Raw genomic sequence first — 24,616 nt, forward strand, 5'->3', positions numbered from 1 at the left:
CAGTTGAGCTTGTTGTACCTTAACTAATAGAGACACACAGCAAGAGACATCTGCTAGTGTTTATAAGTCACATGGCACTATTTTAACTTAACGGGTATCTTGGTTAATGGTTTTATTCCTTGCTGTTATTATCAGATCTGTGTTAAGACTTATTCTCATGAGCACAACATGCAAGACAATCTTATTTGTCTATTTTCTCTTTGGGCAAGAGTTACATTTCAATTTGAGATCAATGTCATCCCAACTTTCTGTTGGTCTGTTTCCAATAAACAACCAAATCAAAAGACTCCATCGTCACTCATCGCTCCAAAAACGTAAGAGAACGCCCCCAATCAGTGAAGGGTAAAAAATATCAACAAGCATATCAGGATTAGCTCAAAATTCCCTAAGTAAATTAAAGATGGCTAACCCACTGAGATCTGCTAGAGCAGGAAAAAGACTCACAGGAAATGAAGGCCCACTGGAGAGTAAACAAACAACATACCATGAGATCAGGCACCCCAAGAGGCAGTTAAGTCTCCAGAGATGAGACCATTTTTATGGGGCACTGCATCTTGTTTTAAGTACCCATCTGGAATAGATTCTCGTGGAATGTGGCTGTTTAACTAATGACCACTGACGAGTCGTCATGCCATCATCTTCTTCTTGTCTCACATCACAAGTCTTGTTAGACGCTAGAACACTAGCATGACAGGTACTAAAACTTTGAACATTTAAGCTCCCCTGCAACTACATTATATACATTTACTATTACTCAGATGTCATATTCTGACCTCAATATCCCATCTTTTCATCATACCTCACAGGTGAGGATGGATGGATGAGAGATGGCAACAGATTCACAGACACACTCACAGGGTTTATACATTTTACTACATTCATCATCCTGAAATTCCAAGTGTGTATTCATCATTTGTAGGTTTTTGTTGTCAGCATGTCACTTAAGGTCCTGATATACATGAATGCACACTCACTGTGTATAGCTACACATCATCAGGCCATTATCTGTCTACAGTTGATGCCAACTGTTAGGGTGTTGACTTTCCAGTCCTTTAAGGATTGAAGACACGCATGACTGTGCATACGTAGGTGTTTAGTGTCCAACAGTTAAATTCTCTCTCCACTCCATCAACCGCTTTCTCCCTCACTGGTTCTCTCATTCACAGTAGATGAATATCTTCTAAAGCGGAACCACCAATCAACATAGTGGTATTGATCAAAGCTGGGAAGGCGCATCATACATAGTGCCTCAAAGTAATAAATGCAGCTTTGTCTCTGCCAAAAAAAGCAGCACTGCTCACAACAGCACTGACACCATTTCTGCTGTGGAGGAAAGAAAGGTGTAGGAGTGGACTGGCCTGAAAGTCTTTGGTGTGAAATCAGACATTCTCCAATGCCGAGGTAAGAGTGAATTCCACAGTGTCTGCAAATATTTGTGCACACCACATTGGTAAGCCCAAGCTTTGCCAAATCAGGAGTTCTGTGAGTGTCCGCTCAGCATGGATATGCTCCTTGTCTCCGTACAATGTCAATGGACACTCGAAATAGCGGGCTCATTGTTCAAGCTCAGTCATATCGGGATGTTTGACTCTTGTGAAGGAGAAGAGAGTTTGCAAAAGTTCTGTGCTGAGCAATCACATCACCCTCCAGCTGCAGCAGGAAAGCGTGGGCAGAGAACTGGACAATGAGAAATCAAAAGCGTGCATCGAGTGGGCTACTTAATGGTCTTGCTCAAAAGTGCAGGACGTCGCAGTCGAGTGATGATTAGGGCAAAGAGAAACAGAAATCAAAGAATAGGCTGGTTAGGATTGTGCTCACAAATCAGCCAGATCTGCTGTGTTACTTTCTTTTTCTCTGTCGTCTACAGTTCTTGCCATTGTTCTCTCTCTACACATAATGAAGTAAAAACAGAATCAAAATAATAACTGAGCCAAAGAAAAGATTGTTGTTTGTTGTAATCTCATGCTAAAAAATGATTGACATGATTTTTATGTTGCAAGCTCCTATGCTTCTGCCTGCATTAAACACAAAGACAGTACAAATCAGAGATTGCTTGGTCAATAAAACAGACAAGGGTCTTATCATGAGACGGTCAAAAGACACATTGAGTGAGCCCATGTGTTAAAAGGAGAAAGTGAGAAAAGACTGATGGAGAGAGAGCGCGGTAGAACAAGCAAAGTAAACAAGTTTGGCGTGAGCTTGCTGGAGTCACCGGGTTTAGCAAAACATTCCAGAGACTTCGAAACAGGCGGCCTTGTGAGTGTACAGGGGCAGAAACAAGGGGGCTTTAAATCACTGAACAGGAACAGCGTTGAAGGACTCTAATTCAATCATAAATATCTCAAAAGAGTTCACCATCACACATCAACATGTCAAGTTAAGGGACTACCAGTCACCTATATAACAGCAGGCCAATCAGTCAGAATAACCTGGCCAGCACTAATAAACTGGAAGAGAATGATATTGTTCGCAGACACAAGCCCACTGGAGTAGAAATGATACATAGTCTACATCCCTACTGTGGTTTCTGCTTTAAAATATACAGACATAATACTTTGGTAATTTATTGCACTGAAAAAATTTGAACACCCTATAAACCTTACTTTTATCAAAGGTTCATGTAGCCTACTACGTAGAAATGGCATCTAATTACATTACATCATCTCACATCACTCATACACCGGCTGAGCCATACTACAGTCTCAGGCCATAGAATTAATAGGTAGTTGTAGACTAGGATAAATACTGTAGAAACACCTCAGTGGCCTGGGCGAAGAATGTAAACCACTGGTCTTTCTCTAATCTTTGGCTTTGGATATTCATGAAGGCTCCTCACTTGACATCCACAGAGTGTACTTCCTACAGAATCACTTTATCTATACATATTATACATTTTAGTTGTGTACTTGCATTATGCCAAATGTTTCCAACAACGTTCAATCGCAGAAAAATCTGTTATTTTGTTCAAGTTAACAGTGCACAGCATTTGGTTGCTACAACTCCTAGAATAGAGTCAGAGAGTGGGGAATGAAGTCCATAAACATGACCAAGCCCAACATGAATAAAATTTTAAAAACATTACCTCCTTTGTGAACAGTTCTGCATCAGAATTCAACTTGCAATGGTGGCTGCCTAACTACTTACATCTTTTGTTTTGTTTTTACTGATTCCACTTGTGGCAAAAACTGTAAACTTTAAGTTCAAGAAGCTTTATAGATGAAATCATATCAGCCACTGCGCTTGTTTGTCAACAAGTCCATTTGCATGATAAATGAGCAATCTTAAGATCTTCTGAGAAACCAGTGTCATATGACTTTGGCTGTGGAAAAAATAGCGTGACTGAGTGAGAACTGTTCAGTCACAACACTATGCCAAAAGTCAAGAATGAACCTTCATGCTTTCAAAGTAGGATGGTTACACATACAGCCTTTTATTTTCAAATAAAAAAGTAAAATTTCGAATATATATTGTGTATTTACAACACACAATACAATACAAAATTTACATTTACTTGACTTGGGCCACACTTTCAAAATCTTTCTTCCTGAGGGACATGAACGCTTGCTAACACAGTGAAAAAAAAGTCTGTGCACGCTTTTAGGTATGTTCTGAATCACTCACACTCACTTACACACACACACACACAAACACTATTTTTACATCTGTTTCAGTAGCTCAAGTATGGCACGCTTCCCTCATGAGAGACACATGGACTTCAATAAAGTCTCTGACACAAACAATGAAGACAGGAAACTCTGTTGTTGGCCTACTTTTTCATATCCTCACGACGAGGATAGCAAGCTGGCACAAAAGTAGACAGTGGAGCCTTGCATGTGACTTGATAAAATAATAAGGAGACTTCTATTTATAGACACACAAATTGAGTGGCTTGACCTAAATGTGAAGGCTTACTGAAATGTGACATTCCAGCAAGGGAATTGGTGCCTACAAGGAACATCACAAGCTATTCTACTGAGCGAGTGACAAAGTGCTTAAATTAAGCGAGTGGAATTTCCACATGATAAAACACCATAGGCCGATTTCCTGCGAAAAACAGAGGGAAGATTCAACAATTACCGGAGTGTTGTGGTCTCATGTTTTCCTTCTGACATCAAGATGTAGATGGAAAATATCTCATTTTAAGGGACAGAAATGTGCAGTGAAAACCTAGAAAATTTAAACCTTATTGCAAAGACCACAAATGTACACGCCGCAGCCCAACACATGTATAAATTGATGTCAGTAGTTGTCTTAAAATTTCGGAAGACTTATACATTTTGTACTTGTGTTTATATGCAGTTAATTCTCATGTTTTTAAGCTAAATCTCAGATTAAACCTTAATAGCTCTGACCATTCCTGGGGTGAGAGTATCTTGTTGAAGCTAATTTGTTACATGGTTGCCTGCGGCGTTTTCATTCAAAGAGACTTCTGCTGATGTCACAGTGGTGCGCCCTTTCTGACTTCCTCTTTGGGCATCCCTGAGGCGTGAAATGGCCCTGCTGGTACTCTGTAGAGTCCTATATAGCCACAATAGGCCCAGGACATCTGTGTGGTTTAACAGTAGGCAGGGCTTGAGTAGACCGGAAGATGACTATGGACCTCCCACTGGCCCACCCTTAAGCCTAATACAAAAGCCCGGTGGCCTCTTTACAATAGCACATTCATGCACAAGAAGAGCACAAAGACACAAATACACATTTACACTCAAGAATTGGCACTTCATGACAAGTATATTTTCACAAATCCACACAGGGACCTGCTATTCCATTTAATGTAGTTTATTTTTTGCAAAAGAGTGTTTTATGACTTTCATGTCTGTAGTTCAGTTACAGTTATAGTACAGTAGGGATTTCTTACCTCAGGTCCAATGACAACGTCTACACTGTCTTTACAGTGCATTTCAAGGTGTCGAACAGCAACAGAGCAACAGTGCAGTGTCCAGTTTTTTGATATGTTTGAGATATTCCTGATCTATTTTTCCCATCAACAGCAATAGATATGATAGACATTTAAGTCTTTCACATTTTTCCAGTGCACCTGCAAACAAGATTTTTTTTTTAATTACATTTTTAACCTACATTACACAGCCATAGGCTACTGTTTATCTGTTGAATTTTTTTTTTGGGATAATTTTTGCCACTTTTGTCCATTTGGTTACATATCGACAGATTGCCAACCTCAGCTGGTACAAAGCAGACTGTTGTCTGTCTGTGCATGTGTAGTCATTTTGTGGTTTGACAGGGACACACCTGTGCTTGCCAAGATAAAAGCAATGGTCTATCTGGGAATGTTGTAATGCAGATTTCGTAGAGCCATGCAATTTTGGCTTTCATTTTGGCATTAAATTGTGGCTTCACTAAGACTTGGCACAAACACAAGCAGTCTGTACTCTTTGTTTTGCTTTAGTTTGTAAAGGCCCACACACATACCTCTATAAAGTTACACAAACTCCTTTAATGTAAGCTCACTTCTTTCAGATTATTAAAATTGCTCAACCAGTACGCCTTTTTGTTAAGCAGGTTGCAACAAAAACCTGGATAGATTTTAAGTGTAGATATTACAGTTACATGGCATATCTGTTAGACAACTGGACCATTAGAAAGCTTGCACATTAAATACCTACGCACAGATCTGTAGGTTTGTTTGCACTGAGTTGTTGACCAATGTCTGAGGAGCCATTAGTGAGGAAAATATTTAGACTTATATATTCATTGCAACCAGGAACAGATTTGACAGTGATTTGTTTTTCTTATCAACTTTATAAGTGCAGTTGAGAAACCTGCGTGAAACTAATGTTAGTAACATTGAATTTAACTAACCCAGTAAGTGTGATGGTGAACATATAATTGCACCTCAGAGTCTCCACCTTCCACTTGATATTGAGTTTCCTCTTTAAAGAGGCCAATTCAACTTAAAGCCCACTACAAAACAGAGTGAACTGCTCTCGAAGGGTGCAAAAGGGGCTGCTTGACATTTGTGCTAGGTTCACAACAATACAATCCAAATTCTTTCCTTTCCATCAGAAGACACATTCTGTATAAACTTGTGACTCAATGGCTGTTTTTAAGAGAACATCCACATGTAACCACATGACAGTGTGGTTTTTGATGGTGCTGTGTTAATGTAAAACAGCGAAAACTCAATAACTCAGTACATGAATATTTGTGCAACATTACACAAATGCAGCAGCTTTATGCATGTTCACACTCATTTGACATTCCTCAATCTTGAGCCAGAGCCAAAGCTAAAGACATGTTTACAAAAACTTAGCATCAAGACATCTGCTGAAATATTCTAAGCCCTGATAAAATTAACCAGCCTAAGCGTATTATTTCCCTCCACATGACTTTGGAAAATGGACTGATTAGCATATCTCCAGCTGTTGTGCAACAACATTAGCCCAGTGGCGCTATGATAGGCATAATAAACTAATTAAGCCTCTCAGGTAGCCAGCCAAAAGTGGTGTAAAAGAAAAGCAGAAATAATCTTCACCTTAATGCAGTGGCACTACAGAAATGCAAAAGTGGCACTACATTATAAATGAGACTTGACACAAAACGTGAATTGTCTCTAAACATGTCATTTAGAGAGACTGTTACACAATATCTAGGTCGCGTCAAATGTTTTAATGCAAAGTAAGGGCGGTGAGCACACACGTAACAAAACATGTCAGCATCAGAGACATGGAAGACAAAAATAATTTATGTGCTGAGTGGTGCTGACATAATTCAGCGAGCAGTTACTGTATACTGCTGAGTGCTGCGCCTCTTGACACAACCCCTCATCTGTGTTTTTCTATACTGATTTTGTTATTGACCACACCTCCACATTCATCAGAAAATCTAATCTTTTTTTATAATATGAAAATAAGCAATTACCTTAAGAATACTGTTGTGAAATGGCCCAAGATGCTTCATTTTTGTGATATACTGCATTACATTGTATTTATTTATCCACTGGATGTCAAGAGTGTACAATTCAATCAAACATTTGGAGACCTGAACAACTAAAAGCAACAGCTGAGCACAAATGACCTAAACACCAATATCTATGTCTTACCCACAGTGCACAGTGCAGCGCAAGTGCCATTGCTAGTTTCCGACCGATACAGTTGTCATTTTTACACTTGCTGTCCACGTTGTGTAAGTAGCATTTGCACCCACGTGTCAACCCATGGGTCATAAAATAAGGTGTGGTCATGCACATTTTTGGTGCATTGCTATATTGAGGCAGCAGAAAACAATTGCGCCATTGAAAACAATGTGTTCTAGTGCTTATACACCACTTTCGGCATTGTGCGGCCATTCTGGTGATGCCAAAAGAAGAAGACACGCTTACCGCTATCTCCTCCCATGCCTGCTTCATGCCAGGGTGCTTTCCTTCTCCTTGCCTTATAATACTTACTTGTGAGCAAAAAACGATTTACTTTCTTTTTATTTTGCCTCCAGATTATACATTGTTTAACCAGAAAAACTGGAGTTGGACTCAAATGGTCTTGTGCCATGCACTTTGGAGCATTTAAATATGGAATAACAATTTAACAGGAGTCCTTAATGAACAGACAAAAGGAAATATTTTGCAGGCAAGTATGATGAGAGATTCTATCATTGCCCTCTTTCTTTCTTGCTATCTGCCCCAATTCCAGATGCCCTTTGACCTGCTTGAAGCTTCACAAAAACTAAAATCTAAAACAGAGCAGGCATGTCCCTCATTCCAGACTCTGTTCTCCTGAGTAAAAATGTCCATATTAAGCATACCTCCTACAAATCAATACAAATCAATTTTCCAAGTTTGTGCAGCCTTGAATCTAACAGCATTAGATGAAACACAAGCACATCTGAAGCCTTTGGCAACAAAACTTTTTAGACAGAAATTCTTGGAGCTACACAAAACTCGAGGACCAGTTTTGTGTGGAGCCTCAGTGCTACAATATCTGTTACTGTCATGTTGGAATTTCATACTTTTGGCCTTGAGGGAGTGTCCAGAAAAAGATATCTGCTCAAAACTTTGGCCTCTTAAAAAATTTCATTCATACACCTTTGCTGCCTGAAGAAGCTCTGTTTTGAAAGGGGGTTGAATCAAGAGAGCTCACGAGGACAGTAGTCCGACAGAGCGGTGATCTTTTTGATGATATCTCTAATAGACAGCATGCACAAAGGCTGTGAATGACAGCTGGGTTATGTCAGTGAATAAACTTGGTGTTCTCAGGCGCATGTTTCTCCCTTCAGCTGTAAACATGCTTAAATATGTGATATGATCATAGGGATGACAAGGGTGGGAAATGTCAGCAAGGCTATTGGGTTTCGGGATGTGTGATGCTGCACAGATCACATGCATTCCTCGTGAGCATGCCCTGAGTGCTATTATCTAATGTACATGCGTCAGAAAGGATCACATATCATAATAATGTCATCTTCATTTGTTGTAGTAAATAAATAAGTCAGTCAGATCTGGACTGTTTTTCACATGACGCCAGACTGAATCATATTTAAGTGGTGGCATGTAATATAGAAGTTATGAACTCATATAAAATAATTGAAAAGGATATGGAGTCAAGACAATTTGAATATTAAGACAATTTCCACACTAACACTTTTATCAGAGCTTAATGGCGTGTGGAAACATGCTGACTGAGAGGGCCTTCTGGTCTCTTAATACAGTACAATGTGTTCCTGTACTTTATGGCCAGGAACACACACATGCATAGTTTAATTACACAAGCATTTCCAGCCAAAGCCACAAAAGACTGTGCCTACATCTTGAAGAAAGAGAACAAATGAAAAGAAAGGAAATGAGTGACATGTCAGGAGAGCCATAATCAGATCCTGTCATAATTCACTGACCCACTTTTTAACTCTTCTCTCTTTCATGTGGGACAGTGAGCTATGTTGCGACAGCCTGACCTGGACAGTGTTTGTCAGTGGAAATTTATCACCTGGTGTGCTCTACTTCAATAGAGAGGTTAGGCCACAGGGCACTGACCTCTGGATTCAATGGGAAAATTCTGTCACCTCCTTTGAAGAGAAGCGCACCAACACCCGTAGCAACCTGGAAGGTGTCAGGATTTCAAACATGATGACGTCGGGCGTCATGTCAGTCAAGGTAATTAAAGTGAATCCCTCATCTTTTAAAAACACTTTGAAGAGGCCTGAACCTGTGGATAATATCGGCCAACATTCCTCAAGAGCATCCATTTTCTTTTCCGTTGCTCTATATGATATGTGGCCTATCTGTATTATTTAAAATCAAGCTAGCCAGGGAGTTGAAAGTCTATTCTGATGCACTCAGTCCTGTGTGTGTACAACCACCTCATCAGTTATACATGGGCAAAACCGAGCAAATGCGGTGGAAGCAGGAAAGAGGGAAAATGCCAACACTGTGATCACACAAAAAAATGCATCCATGTGCATGCACATCCACCGACGCAAATAGATCTGCTGTCACATAAAAAAAAAAGAATATATTCACAAACTTGACAGTAATCATTTTAAAAATGGGACAAAAACATCTGAACTAGTCAGTGCCTGCTTCCCTGAGCTGCAGCTTCTCCAGAGCATCCATTAAATGTTCTCTATCGATCTGTTTGTCAGAGACAAGGTTCACTACACAGATGCTGAGACAGTGCATCATGTCTTCTCTCTGAGACAGTGACAATGCAGTTTTCTCATCCTGTTGTTATGGAATGCTTGAACTAAATTACAACCGTACGTGCTGGAACAAAATGCATGTACACAATCATATACAAAACACAGGGCAACAAACACATACATCTACATAAGAAGTCCTGCTGCATCCGTCACTGCGTTTGTCACTCACCTGCTAGTCGACTCTCTCGAGGTGTTTTGCTGAGCATATCTAGGGCTTTGGAGGTGGAGGACCTTATGTGGTCACTGAAGGACCTCTGCAGCAGCAGCAGCCTCATAGAGCGAGACATGCCAATCAGCACCCACCGAAATGAATCTACGTCAGACTCCTACCTTGTCTCTACACCTGTCCCTGCTCCTGATCGGGTGGATTATTGTGCTTTTGTGCCCTGTCAGTCCTTCCTATACTATCAATGTTCAGGTATTCAATCATAATCTGACTAGTTTCTCTGTTTTGTCCTCTGCACTGATCTGGTTTCTGCCTCCTTCTGTTTGTCACTCTGTTCCGCTCCAGTCTTGACTGTACACTCCCATCTGCTGCAGCAAGCATTAGTGCAGTAACTGCTGGGACACATCCAGCCAGTGCTGCAATGCTCTCATATTCTATTCTGCCGTGTGTGTGTGTGTGTATGTGTGTGTAAGTGTGAGTAAGTGCTTTCTGACACAAGCTCCAGCACTCTCTCTGAATATCTGAGTGCTTTAGAGTCATGACTAGCATCTCTCCTTCCCTGTCATTTTTATCTTACATCTTTTATGCCTTTTTTCCTCTGTCACCTTCCTCCTCACCTCCACTCCACTGTTCACACCTGCCCTACGCTGTCGAAACACAGAGCATCAATGCCAGTTATATAACTCATTGCCTGTCCTTGTCCACAAGCAGCTACAAACATCACCGAACTGAAGCCAAAAGACAGGAAATGAGATGATTAAGGAGACCAGTACAATGTTTGAGTCACTCAGACAATTAAATGGTTCCCATAAATGGTTGATGGTGAAAACATTTGGAGGGATTTCCCAAAAAGACAACAATGAAAAAATGCAGAGGTTTAAAATTATGCTCTTACTGTTTCCTCTTGCAGCATAGACACCTTTCGGTCATTCCAGACAGCCAGTGATCGCCTTTCTCAGCCATTCGGGAATAGGAAATGGTCCAACACATGACATGACTTTACCGTAAATACATTATGGTAGCAACAGAGTGTGCAGCACAAACATTCAAACATACACACACGTAAATACACACAAGCACAAGTAATTGCCCTTAGCTATTGAGGAATAAACATGTATTCAAACCTTATGTAACAAAGCATAAGCTACTGAGATGGACACAAACAACACAATAGAATCCATTACTTAGAGTGTTGCGGAGTTGATCGGATAACGCTGATTTAGCTTCTATTAAGCAAGAACAATTCCAGGGGTATGTGAAGGAGCTTAGTCATTGGTCACTCACTAGGTGGAAAATTATAAAGCAACAGAGTATAAATGAATTACCTCTGAAAATCTAAAAACATGAATGCATCTTGCAATCAAGTATAATATATATTTATATTCATATACATTTAGTATTGTGTTTTTATGATGAAATTTCTTTCATCTCACTGTTTTGGCTTTACAGTCTGAAATGTTACTGTTCTGGGTGAGTGTTATTGCTCTCAGCTAACACATCTGCAGCATCTACCTGCTGAACACCAAACCACAAATCTGAAAAAGAGCTATAAAGTATTTGAATTTCAATTACTCAGCAGTCAGAAACACGACTCCAAATGACTGCTAATGTTGCTCTGTGACTGCTGGATAAGTAAATAAACAGCTATTTGCTAACACACTCACTATATCATGTTTACAAAGTGATGATACCTTAATTTGTATTTACAGTCATTGCTTTGCTGTGCCCAAGTAGCCAGAAATTTTACTGACCTTAAAAATATTGTATGCCTTTTAGTCTGCTCATACTCATGCATATGGTATGTGATTCACGACCTGAGTGTATGAGTTTATACGTGTGTGTGTAGCTGTGGGCAGTATTCGCTGTTCAGATTGCTCATCATTACATTCCATACACAGCTCACACTCGAGAAAGTTAGCCAGTCAAGCTGATTGCTCCAGCAAGTGAAGGTAATGTACCCTGCACAGGCTTATTGCTGCATGCTGATAGCATTGTGCTCATCGTGGCCAATTGACTTTACGGTCTCCCAAGGTTTGCTGAGACTGATAAGGCTGGATTCCCACGTCTTTGCTTTTTCACAACCGTTTTGGCTGTGTTTTTGCAAATGTGGAATGACCTCTTTAACAACGCTGTAAATGAGGATTAGGATGGGATACAGGAAAACAAACATCCTATAAAAATTTCACAATTTTACTTTCCACACACACCTGTTCAAGTCAAATCACATCTGAATCAAATTATGCCTTTCATGCATGGGTTTCAGTGTGTGTGTGTGTATGTGTGTGTGTGTGTGTACTAAGACATGCATAATGCTAACCATCTAGGTCAGTCCTTGTATCACACAGCATATCGGTATACTTTCCCTCTCTCACTCTCTGTACCTGTGATAAGGGGGCAATACACAGACTGTAACCTGGATATGATGGAGAATGTCCCGATGGGCAGAGGAGAGGGGATGAAAACAATGGAGTTCTCAGACCTCAGGAAGGAAAATCTTGCCAAATGTCCCCTCTGTCAAACATGTGTACAGCGTGCCAGGAGTGTGTATCTCTATCTAAACGCCATAAAAAGAAGGCAGGAGAGGGTTACCTGCCAACATACTGACCTAGAAATGGAGAAAGGGTGAAAAACGAGGGTGGAGAGGTGTTCCTGGGAGGACTTCAAACAGTGTACATAAACAGCATATGAGAGTCTGTCATCAAAATGTCTGTGAAAAACAATGTACTACATGCTATCCTTTACAGCACGGCCAAAAATGTGTCCGTATGTTGAAGCATGTATTCGTGGGTGTGCCTCCAGCCTGACTGCAATTGTGTGTGAGTCCCTTTGATGTGACCGTCTGCTTGAAGTCTTACTTTGCTATCAAACATACACTCCTTCACCCTCACTGTCTGCCCTACTTTTCTATGACTCCATTCTGCCTATTTGATACCGTTGCACCTTGCGTGTGTGTGTGTGTGTGCGTGTGTGCCAGTTAATTCAAGAACTAAAAACACAGCAAGATATCAGACCACCAGACACCATAAGATATCAAAACACAATTTGTCTACATCTATTCGCTTATCCAAACAATCAATATCTTAGTCTTCTGCATGTTTTAGATGATCTCTTCCCCTGACACCCAGATGAGTGGAATGAATTAGCCAGGGAGTGACAGAGTCTGCTGAGCCAGGACTGATTCATTAGCCTGCGGACAGTGTGGCCATCTCACCCCATCAACACTGGGAGGATTTACAATCCCCTGGTTACGGATGAAAGTTCTTGCTGCATCGTTTCACATCACAAGAGTGAGGAGGGACGTGTGCAGAAAAACACTCCTTGTTGCTCTTGACACATTCCTTTTTTTATATATATATGGCGAGTGTGATCTACCGCCGGTTATTTGTGGAAAAATAAAACCCTTATGACGGGACGGACCACTTTGAAGATGATGATTCTGCATGTAATGATTTAAGACCTATGCCAGCATTCAGTGTTGCAGGAAATAGGCAGAGAATAAGGGTGAGGAGGTCTGTGTGGTGGCAAGTAAAGCCCCCCAACTATAACCACAATCTTTTCCTAACCTTAAGCTGGTGTTTTTGTTGCCGAAGCATATTTTAAACACAGTTTACTGATCATAACCATGAGCTTTCCCTAATCTTAACCATACTGCTGTTTTCATTTACAGATACTGTACAAAAAGTGAAATTCTAAAATACTGGTTTTGAAAAAAAAAAAGAAATTGTTATCATTATCATTTATGGTAATTCTTGTGGGGAAAAAAATCTGCACCTGCATCTGTGCCAAAGCAATGAATCACGTCTTCCATGTGTGATTATCTTACTTTCCATCAAATTTCATTTGAAATGCCCATCCCACTAACAAGCACACACTGACAAAGTGACTGAAAACATGCACAGGGAAATTAACTACATAGAATCAACAGCTAATTCGGATAATTGTGTTTACAATTGTCTAAAGTGCACTGTTGCCATAAAATACAAACAGGCACCTAGTTTGTCACCATCCAGTTACTCACTGACCACGTTCTATATGCAAACAAAAAGCAGGATGGCCTATTTTCTATATAAAGTAATTCCTATTCCTGATTTTCATGCACAGTGGGTGATGAAAACACACAGCAATGTGTTGAAAAATGAAGCTAAAGAAAGCAATAATGACACAACCCTTCTTAAGGTTTCTCATATAAGGGATACTTTGTTGTTGTAACTCTGGGAGCTCAGCAAGCTGACTTCCTGTTGTAAATTCCCCTTCATGCAGTGGTTTCCTGTCCAGAGTACCACAGCTAGAAAGATGGATTCCAAAAGAAAGAACTCTATAAACCTACAAAGGTGCAAACAGGCTTTGGAGCTTTGACTAAAGTAAATTGGTGATACAGTTGAGATGAGAAGTGCCTTTGTCTTCACAATGTTTTCAATAAATTACTTTTTCGCAGTTTTAAAAATTATTTTTGGAACAAACAGCAAAACAATGTGTAAAACATTTAACTTTTACAAGTGTTTCAAATTCTAAAATCTCAAGGAAATCCATGCATGACATCAAGCATAAGAAATTAGAATGCTTTCATGGGTAACAGATTGCACCTGTAAATGTATTCACAGCTGAGTAAGAAGTGTGAAATATAAATTGACTCTAACATGTTACAGTACCAGTCTCCACACAGGAAGCTGGGGAGAGAGTGTGTCAAATGGGAGGGAAGAGGAGGGGCTGTTTGTGGGGTTTTTGTTGGGGAGGGGGGGGGAGTTGAGCCTGGCGTAGACGGGGGAGGCCAGGAATGTGACCTTGCACAAACACAGCAACTCCTGTACTGTGTGTGGAAGGGTGGCAGAGAAAAGTGGGATAAGGTAGACTCAATCAAAGAGTAGGAACAGAAAACAGAAACATCAGTCATGAGCTATTATGGACTTGGCTCCAGGCTAAAGGAGTTTTATTACATCTGTCAAAACACCTTCTCAGATGAGAGCAATGTCCTCAGAGGCCATGTTGCTGCAGAGTATAAAGGGTATAAGTATGAATGCTAACTTCACTGCGACATTCTCTGAATTAAGTGAAAACTGTTGTGAGAAATTGCCCATTTTGTAGACTGAAGATGTGGTCTGTTAGAGCCAAAAATTTCAATCACAAGATCTATGGATGAACAGGGATTCAAAAGGACTTTGTTAGTTGTTTACCCTGTAATCAAGTCAGTCTGTATGGCAGATATTCTTCACAACACACTCACATTACTATATCAGGAATACCTTCACCTTTTTCTTATTTGGCAAGAGTTACATGAGAGGATTGAGACCACCTTAATGTGTGTCTGTGCGCTAAATATGACGCTTGGCTACCAGACAATTAGCTTAGCTTAAGAAAGCATAAAGACTGGAATCAAGGAAAAATAGCTAGCCTTGCTAGCACCATAACGAGATGTTTTTGTTTGTGTAGGGATTAAACAAGGGTTATTTATTTTAGTAAAATATGAGGGTGGAAAGAGGCAGGTTTGCTTTTCTCCTCTATTTCCAGTCTTTATGTTATGCAAAGTTAACCACATGTTGGCTGTGCTTCCATAGATAGCATACAGACACGAGAATGATGCTGATCTTCTCATTTATCTTTCAGCATGAAAATAAATATTTCCACAAATTTCCCATACTCCCAAAAGTACTCAAAAACAGCATTCAAAACTCTCAATATGACCTTAAAATAACTTATTTCCTATGGGTTCACAGATTGGTGTTTTCAAAGAGTGTTATAATATGATGATAAATACTGGGATACCCCAGAGGTCAACGTTCGGGGCAGGCCTAATTGCAGAATAGTAACAACACAGCTGCATTTACCAGTACTATTAGCTCTAAATACAAGTAACATGAATTTGTCACTGGAGTTCCAAGAAGGGAAGAATAGTGCCTAGAAGGGAAACGTGGGAAAACAGAGGAAAGGAAACGAAAAAGGTGAGTAAGACAGACAGAAATGATGAGACAAGTTATTCACAGGAACCACCAAGTCCCTCATTTCAGAGTGCCCCTCCCATGTCGCACTCCACTGAGGGTGCTAAACCATTTCCTCTTTCCTCAGTTTTTCTGTCCTCCACCTACAACCGAAGCAAGTGCTGTAAGCCATGAGTCTATGAGTCCAGGTAAAAGGTCAGAGTTTAACCCTGCTGTTGATTGGATGCCTGTCATTGTGTTCTGTTTATATATTCTCACTGGTTTATATTTAGATCAGGAAGACGCAGCATGGTTCCTCTAATCCCTGCTACTTGGTTGTGTAAAGGTTAAAAAACACAATGCTTGATCAATATAGCACCATGCCTATTACATTTCCCCTTAATTATTTTGAACAAAAACATTTTGCTTGATTTTTTTAGACAGTAAAATATTATTTAGCACCAATTCGGACATACAAAAAGTATCTAACTTATAAGAATGATGCTGTTAAACACTCACTGTGGATGCTTTCATCCCTTTCTCATCCCACTTTCCAGTCTTAAAGCTCCTGAATACTCAACCATACCAAGAATCAGCCATCCTTATTCTCCTTATTATGTCTTATTCTTCAGCTTTTCAATCAAAAGGGTAAGAGGGGAACCAATGGGTCATTTATTTGAAGGTAATTGAGTTACCAATACTAAATAGGTGTGAAATGTGCCGTGTAGAAAGTCAACCCTGGGCAGGAGATTATTTTGATGTAATATTAAAGCCAGTCTTTCTTTTCTCCCTTGCCTCTTAAAGAGTTCTTCACTCACACAAAGTAACCTGTCACCTTCCTGAATAAGAGGATGTGAGGTCACAGAGCTAAACAAGCTGCTTCTGAAGATAAGCGCTGTCATATTTGTCTTTTTTGCAAAACACAAATAATCTCCATATAAATCTGTCTAAATACTACAGCACATGCGTGTACTACAGGGACACCAAACTGAAGAAATAATGTATTACATGTTACATCAGGTGAGTAAAAGATAGTTACAACCCAATTTGGAAGTTCAAACCTTTAGCCTACTCTAGTTTATTCTGATGATATAATCATGCAGTGTAAAGTTGCACAGCTAAAACTACAGCAACTTGTATTCGTTCACATCTGTTCTTATGCATGTGCTGAGTCCGACTTTGACAATCAAAGCTTTCTTTTGGCAGGAAACACTCACTCTCTGTGAAATTAAAAGAAGACTAAACTGACCAAAACCATTCATGTTTTTTAAATCTGTAAAAACAGCACAAAGCTTTTTTTAGGAACATTTTCTTTTACTATGCGCTTCAATATTTGCGATCCTGCAGTCTCATTTTTATGTCCCACCAAACTTGATTGCACTTAACACATTACACTAACAAAAGCTTTTGGTTTGCATTTTATATTGAAATCAAGATAAATCATGGGCAAACAGTAATCTGATATTGACGTGCACACATCAGTTTGACTGATGGTCGTATAAATACCAAACACATCAGTTGCTAGGGAGGAATGCGGACATGCCGTACAATGTAAAATGTCAAAAATGTAAAAAGTGGAGATACGTTTTTTTCGTTGGACAGCAACGATATCCTGCATCATCTCCTAAACCGTGCCCAACCGATGATAAGGACAGACACGCAGATGTGATGCATGACAGTCCTTATCGTCTTTAGATGGTACAGCGTGAGCAATGTCATTTCCGTTCCAGTGCACAGGTACTCTGCAGGCCTTGTGAAACTCCTGTTTGGCTACGCAGCATCACAGGAGCTCCATAAAGAACACTTTCAAATAATAGGTTGTCGGTCAAAACTCTACTGCATATGGAGTTTGTGCACAGGAAAACCGTGACACTGATCACTCACTGAAGGTACACTCAGCACCACAGGGAGGTTGTCAACTGTGCTGTTACAGAGCATGGGCTGTGGAAACTTCTTGTTGATCGCTGGTGTGCTTCCGTTGTCACAGAGATAGTAAAATTAACCATGAATGAGCTGTTTTTCACGGCAGTGCAGCAGGAGCCTTTAGGGCATGGTGTATGATGTAACACTGTCACAAATGTGTCAGGGGCTTAAATGGTGGAGATACAGAGGGGGCTTTGAAGTGTAACAATGAACACAGGGCTTTGTGCTCCATCAAGGCCCCCAAAACTCCGCCAGTTCGCGTCGTACCCCACCCGCCACCCCCACCGTCCAGAGTCCTGGGTTCCATCAACAGGCCCGGAGATGAAGGTTACATAACTTGCTTACAGGAAGTCAAACTGATTCAAATGAAGAAAAATGACCAATAACATTTGACCCCTTTGAAGTTGGTGCTGTGCATTTCTGAAAGCTTTGGCCTGCTTGTAAAAAAACATTTGGAGTGGGCCTTTTGCCAAAAAGGTAGTCATGCTCATGTATGCACACACACAAGAACAAATGGACGGCTGACGGCTTCTGCAAATTTCCCATGAAAGGTTTTCAGCAAGTGGCAGTAATTAGAGGGAGAGACAGAGCGAGAGTGAGTGAGGACTCCCAGCAGGCTTTGAGACAGCGGGGGCCAATATGAAAGCCTCGTCCCCACGTCGAACCACCTCTCTGGTATTGTTTACCAGCGGACTGACGACACAGGGGGGTGTTTAATGAACACTGCTCCCCTGCCGGCTGTCTGAAAGTAGGTCTGTCTATCCATAGTTTCCTGATGACCCTGTGCATCACCGGCAGACTGCTGACAGAGAGGTCGGAGCCAGAATGGAGAGGGCAGTCACTACAGATTGAGTTTCTTCTCAAGATCGGTTCATAAAGAAGAAGAGAAAAAAGTGTGTGGATGATGACAAGTATTGCATAGTGATGTCATGCCAATGCTGTGAAGGCTGTTCATCAGGAGGATGTCATGAGGGTTGATAATTCCAGTTACAGTTACAAAAATGCATGAGACAGATTTGGACAGATTTACATATTTTAAGCATTTAGCTGTTTATCCTTAGAAGGTAAGTAAGAAATGAGGGCAAAAAGTAAATAAATATGATTTAAAGGTTGTGGGCAGCAGACACGACATCCAGTCTGGCTCTTATCTTTGAAAGGCGACTCACTTGATGGTTTAGAAGATGAGTCTAGAATCTTATCTACACTCCAGTGTCTCATACAAACCAAGCCTGTCCTCCTCCACTCAACCCCTCCCCTTCCTCCCTCCCTCCTTCCTCTCTTGCCACATGTTGTGAACACCGGACAAGCCTATCAATCAGAAATTATACCAGAGATCTCTTCACACGACACTAGGCACCGACAAGATGAATTGCAAGCAAACAGTTTTTCCAAATGCACATACGACAAAACGATGGAAAAAAAAAATCAAACTAAAGGAAACTAAATGCTATTATTTCAAGCGTCAAAATCTAAACTGAACGCATGATGATGAAAGAACAGCAAGGACTTACCAGCTTTTTCTTTCTCGGGAATGGTAGAGATACTCTGGGGAAGAGAAGAAAGGAAAAAGGATTAGCTGAGATAACTTAAATGAGATACATTTTCATGATTCCGACTTGCACAGTAAAATCTGTTTATCCTTTTTTAAAATACATTTCATTCTATCATCATCTATCATTCTAAGAATATGGCAAGGAACTGTATGTGTGTTGAGTGTAACTGTGTCCGGTTCAGTAAGCCCATGAAAGTGACTAAAATAATCCTTGCAGATCATTGCACACAAACTCCTATTACTGCACTCAATCCAAGCAAACGGATTGCACAGCTACAGTAATGTGCACACCAATAAGACAGTCATAGAAACACAAAGTGGCTGTACACAGACACATCATGAAGGCAGTTTCATAGTTTTCATATGTGCGAACATCACAGTAACTATACAAAACAGATAACTAACCCTCCAGAGACTTCTGAACAAATATCACATCATTAAAAGTCACAGCACACTCCTCCTTTGAGTCATATTTTGCGGCCATAGTAGATTCTCATCATTCTGCACATGTAATTTTCCCCCTCTTGGGCTCTGTTGTGGGTTTTAGGAACTAAAACTACATCAACATATAGTTTCTAGTAAAAATACAGCAGTCATTTCAATGGTAAAGTCTGTGTGTGTGTGTGTGTGTGTGTGTGTGTGTGTGTGTGTGTTTGTAGGACAACAGTCAGTTGGAATGCAGAGGTCTTTCTTGCCTCTGACTTTTGACCTCAGGTTCCTTGGCTGACCTCCACACCCTGATCTGTTTTAATCCATGCTCCCCTGGAATGGATCAGACAGGACAAGCAGGACGGACAGGACATTCTCTGTGCAATTTAATTCTAGTCTTTGTCCACAGTGCCTTTGCTGTACAAAACATGTAAATATCTATTTCTTTTTGATATTGTTGTTAAGATAAATGCCTCTCCCTGCATGTTTACTTTTTGCCCTGAGGCTTAATTAAAGTGATTTAGCAATGTCCTGCTGTGACTACGTTAAAGCCTGTTTACCCTTTGGCAGTTACTAACACAGCAGATTCACCACAGCTAAAAGCACACTGATTATTGTCTTAAGGGAATAGTTTGAATATTTGGGGAAATAAGCTTATTTTCTTAGCTTGCAGAGATTTACACAAGAAGACTGATGCTGGTTTCATGTCGATTTTATACCTTAGATTTGCATGAATACAACAAACGAGATAAAACATCATAATTCGCAGACTGAATGACATTTTAGACCCACACACACTGTCATGGAGGGCATCAGTAAGGCTGCAGAGAGGATGGGGTGTATTGTCTGCAGGGAACTGAACATTTCACTTTTCCTTTAAAGCCTGGACATGTCTCATGTCTACTTTCTCTTTCCCTTGTATCTTCTTCCTGGTAAAATCTGCCAATTTCTGAGCATCTCCCTTATCCCTTCTGTATCACGCTTTAGCTTGGGAAATGTGCACCTTTGCCAGTGTCAAAGCTGCATCTTTCTGTGAGCTGAAGATGTGCTTATGCCTCTGTTAGTTAACATTATGACTATTATGTTTTTTCCCATTTTGCCAAACAGCCATTGTACACACCCTGAACAAGGAATGTTGAGGACAGGGAGGTAACAATCCTCACAGGTATCATACATATGTTGCTGTGAATGAATTTGCTTCATTTCCCCAAATTCATCCATTGTGACTCTGCGCCAAACTTTACAAAGCACATCCTTTGATGCACTTTCTGTGATAAACCAATCTGAATTGAAAGTAAGAGCGTCGGTTTCAAAATTAAACATTTTAACTTTACACAATAAGACTGTAGAGAACAGAATGAATCATTAAAAAGCAAAAATGTGACTACAGGCCCTTTACCTCTGCCTCTCAAATATCAAGGGGGTTCTTAGATTTTTATGATGAACCACCATAAGCGTGACACAGTCTGGTGACAGCGAATACAATGCATGCTCTCATAAGCCAGTTTGTTTTTGCTAACGTGTTGCCTGATTGATGCAAGATAAAGTGTTGTCTTGGTCCCAATCTGTCTCACTCAGATATTTTCAGAATCCAGTTGGTGAGCTGTCTGCACATACATACTTTATCTAACGGTAACTCAGCTGAGGTGTGTCTGTATGTGACTGCGGCATGTATGTGTGTGCGTGTAAACGTGTGTCAACGCATATTTGCGCATATTGTGGGGGCAAAAACAGCATTTAATCACTTTATGGGTCATGTTTCAGACACGAAGTGGGTAAAATTCCCCCAGTGGACAAATAGCTTTAAAAGTTATTGCGGATTAATGACCTAAAAGAGGACACCAGGGAGAAACCACAGCCAAAGCCCCCTTCTCACTCCTCTGTCACTAAATCACCAGCACAAACAGAACAACAGTGAGGTGAAATTAGAGACAGATTTATACAGAGCGCTGTTTCAGCTGTTGGACTCCAGTAGTATTAGCTCGCTGCATAGTTTCGCTGCATTCACTGTGTGCAAAACACTGTTGACAGTGACAGATTCAGTCAAAACAACACTAAGAAAAGGTTTTGACTTTGTCTATTTGTCAGTTGCGCATAACAAAGTCTCTGTGCATCTGAAAGATCATGACTATTTTACATGATTTATGGTTTAGTTTTTGATGGTTGGCACTATTATGTCAACAAAACCTATGAAATGGCCAAAACCAATAATAAATTACTATGCTATAGTCCATGTGTATAAGATATACAGTAGTCCTGCTATTGTAACTATTCATTAGTCTGCAACAAATGCACAAATTATTTGAGTAATATTTAATTAAAAACTACAGTTATTTAGGGAAATTATTTGGCCTTTCTGAAACTGAAACTATATATACTTAAAAAATATATAAATGTGACTCTGTAGTTTCTGCTCCAATTTTTCACAAGCTGAATAAAAGGTTTAAGGCTTAATGAACACGAGAGGCTTATTTCTCTCAAATAGGGACAAATTTGTTAAAACCGTGTCAGTAAGCACTTTGCATCCTTTGCCAAGATAATCCATCTACCTGACAGGTGTGGCAAATCAAGATGGTGATTAAACATCACGATTACTGCACAAGTAATCAAACAAGTTGCAAGTTTTGAGGGAGCACCACATTTGCTGCCCGTGAACTGAATGTTCATTTCACTACCATAAGCCATCTCCAATGTCGTTTCAGAAAATTCTGCAGTACATCCAACCGGCCTCACAAATGCAGACCATGTTGAACCACACCAGCCCAGGACTTCTACATTTGACTTCCTCAACCACATGATCATCTGAGACCAGCCTGCCAGACAGCTGGTGCAACAGTTGGTTTGCACAACCAAAGAATTTCAGGACAAACTGTCAGAAACCATCTCAGGGAGGCTCACCTACGTACTCATCATCAACACCAGGGTCTTGACTTGATCCATCGCATTTTACACTGTACCAGGGAAATGGCAGACAGCGTGTACGTCGCGGTGGAACGTTGTTGTGTCACAGTGGTTAAAAAATAAATCTACTTTCTGTATTTTCAGTAATCAGCTACAGCTCTACAACTCACAGGAAGAATGGCCTTGAATAATGGAAACAGCATGGGAGGTCTGTGTGGCTTCTCTGCTTAGCGCTAACAAGACATTTCAGTTCACCAGTGTGTGCCCTTCCTATTGTGTAAACACCACACCATGGGTTCCTGTCAATGACCCATGAAGTCACTTACACAGTGTAAATCTCACCTTCACCCAGTGCTATGTTTTCCTTCATAATAGCAATTACAGTTGAATAAATGTGAGTGTGAGACCACAGAGCCTAACAAGAATGCGAATGAATTGGTACCATAAGTACCAGTGTTTTCACAGCACGATGGTCACATATTTCCCTGATGTTTGCCTGTGCCCCCCCACCCCCCGGCATGCCACAGCGCAGGTTGTCCCACTGTGGGATTGTCCGTGCCGTGTCAGGTGTCCACCGGGGAGCCGTAGACTGCGAAACACACAAGCGTCAGCTGCCTCATTTACTGCCACTAATTTATTGGAAGTGGGATGTGTGGGGGCACGAGGGGGGTATGGTATGTGTTTGCTTTACGCGTGTGTGTATGTGTGTGTAATGGTCTGCAAGCATGTGTGCCTACATGATTAACCGCTATAGGGTCATTACTGTCTTTACTGCAGCAGTAAATCATCAATCACTTTACATTTAACAACAGAAAATCTTGGAAGAAAAATGTACAGGTGTACTTGTGCCCATACAATACAGAGTTTTGGAATCAGTAGAAATAAGCATGCAATAGATTTTTTTTTTTTTTTTTACTTTTAAGAAAGTTTTGTGGGAAGGGTTTTTCTACAAAACATGCAGTTTTTGCATGTTTTCATTTAAGGTTGTTAAAATCAGTGCTCAAGCCGTCAACAGCTTCACAGTTTCATCACATGGAAATATTCCATGTGTCTTGCTCATCATTTTAAAGACGAAAAACATATTTGGTATCTTTAGACTAGAAATTAAAATAATGTTGTGAGGGTTTGAACAAAGTTTGACTGCACAGAATCATTTTGTTCTGACTCATTCAAATGCAGTAGAGTTTGACATCAGGAATTATCTGATCAAAGAATGAATGTGAAGCTGACCTGATAATACTCAGTGCTAGAAACACATTTCAGTTGGTAGCGAAAAAGGACTGAGGTTAAATGCCCAGTCCTACTGAGAAATGATATTTTGTTTTTCAGTATTTAGATTGCACGCCGCTGCATGCACATGTTTTGCTGTGTGAAGTAGTACAAAAATGTTAAGCAAGCCATTGGCTCTTGCACAACAAACCCAAGCAGTCCACCTCTCTCAACCCTACTGCCACACTCTCATCCCAGCTGTAGTAAGTGTGTGTGTGTGTGCATGTGACCACCCATGGTCTGTTCTGGCCAAGGATTAGGGGGCTCAGGCTAACCCAAACCTTTTTCACAACCACTTAACGCAAATGACTAAATTGGTGCAGATGGCTTATGGTCAGGTAAGCTGGAGGCTCCAGCACTAGACGTCTAAGGTAACTATGATAGAAGGAAGAGAGACACTGTGTGCATTTGTGTGTGTTTCAGTGCAAGCACACGCACACGCCTGTCCAGGGTCTTTGGAGATGTTATCTGGAGCTCATTTCTGGTTTTTGACTGGCATGAATGCGCTCTTTCTGCCCTGCACTTACACAAGAATTTATTCTCCATGCTCTGTCGACCTCTTAGTGCACGTGTGCAGGGAAACGTGGGAAACAATTTCATTTTAGCCTACTCCTTGAGGAAAAGTCTACCCCCTCCACACACCCCAACCCTCATACTTTCTCCCCTGCGTCCCCTTTCCACATTTTAACAGTTTCCATATGTCACACTTGAAGTGTGTCAACAGGAAGTGATGCGATGACTTGGTGTAATGATGCATTGGAACATTTCCTGCAGAAGACGTATAGTAGTGTCCAGATGTTGGATTTAACAGCTATT

At 40.6% G+C, this 24,616-nt stretch overlaps 1 protein-coding gene across 3 annotated transcripts in view; it reads right to left on the reverse strand.

The window, feature by feature from the left end:
• The window catches only part of dlc1 (DLC1 Rho GTPase activating protein), an 84,716-nt gene that overhangs the window by 37,150 nt on the left and 22,950 nt on the right, over window positions 1–24,616 (reverse strand). For all 3 annotated transcript variants that reach the window (XM_046414294.1, XM_046414300.1, XM_046414309.1), the window contains one exon: window positions 19,161–19,194. In XM_046414294.1, coding sequence (XP_046270250.1) covers window positions 19,161–19,194 — 34 coding nt within the window. The remainder of the gene's footprint in view (window positions 1–19,160; window positions 19,195–24,616) is intronic.

Source organism: Scatophagus argus, chromosome 2 (genome assembly GCF_020382885.2).
Source record: "Scatophagus argus isolate fScaArg1 chromosome 2, fScaArg1.pri, whole genome shotgun sequence".
In the NCBI taxonomy this organism is placed as follows: Eukaryota; Metazoa; Chordata; class Actinopteri; family Scatophagidae; genus Scatophagus; species Scatophagus argus.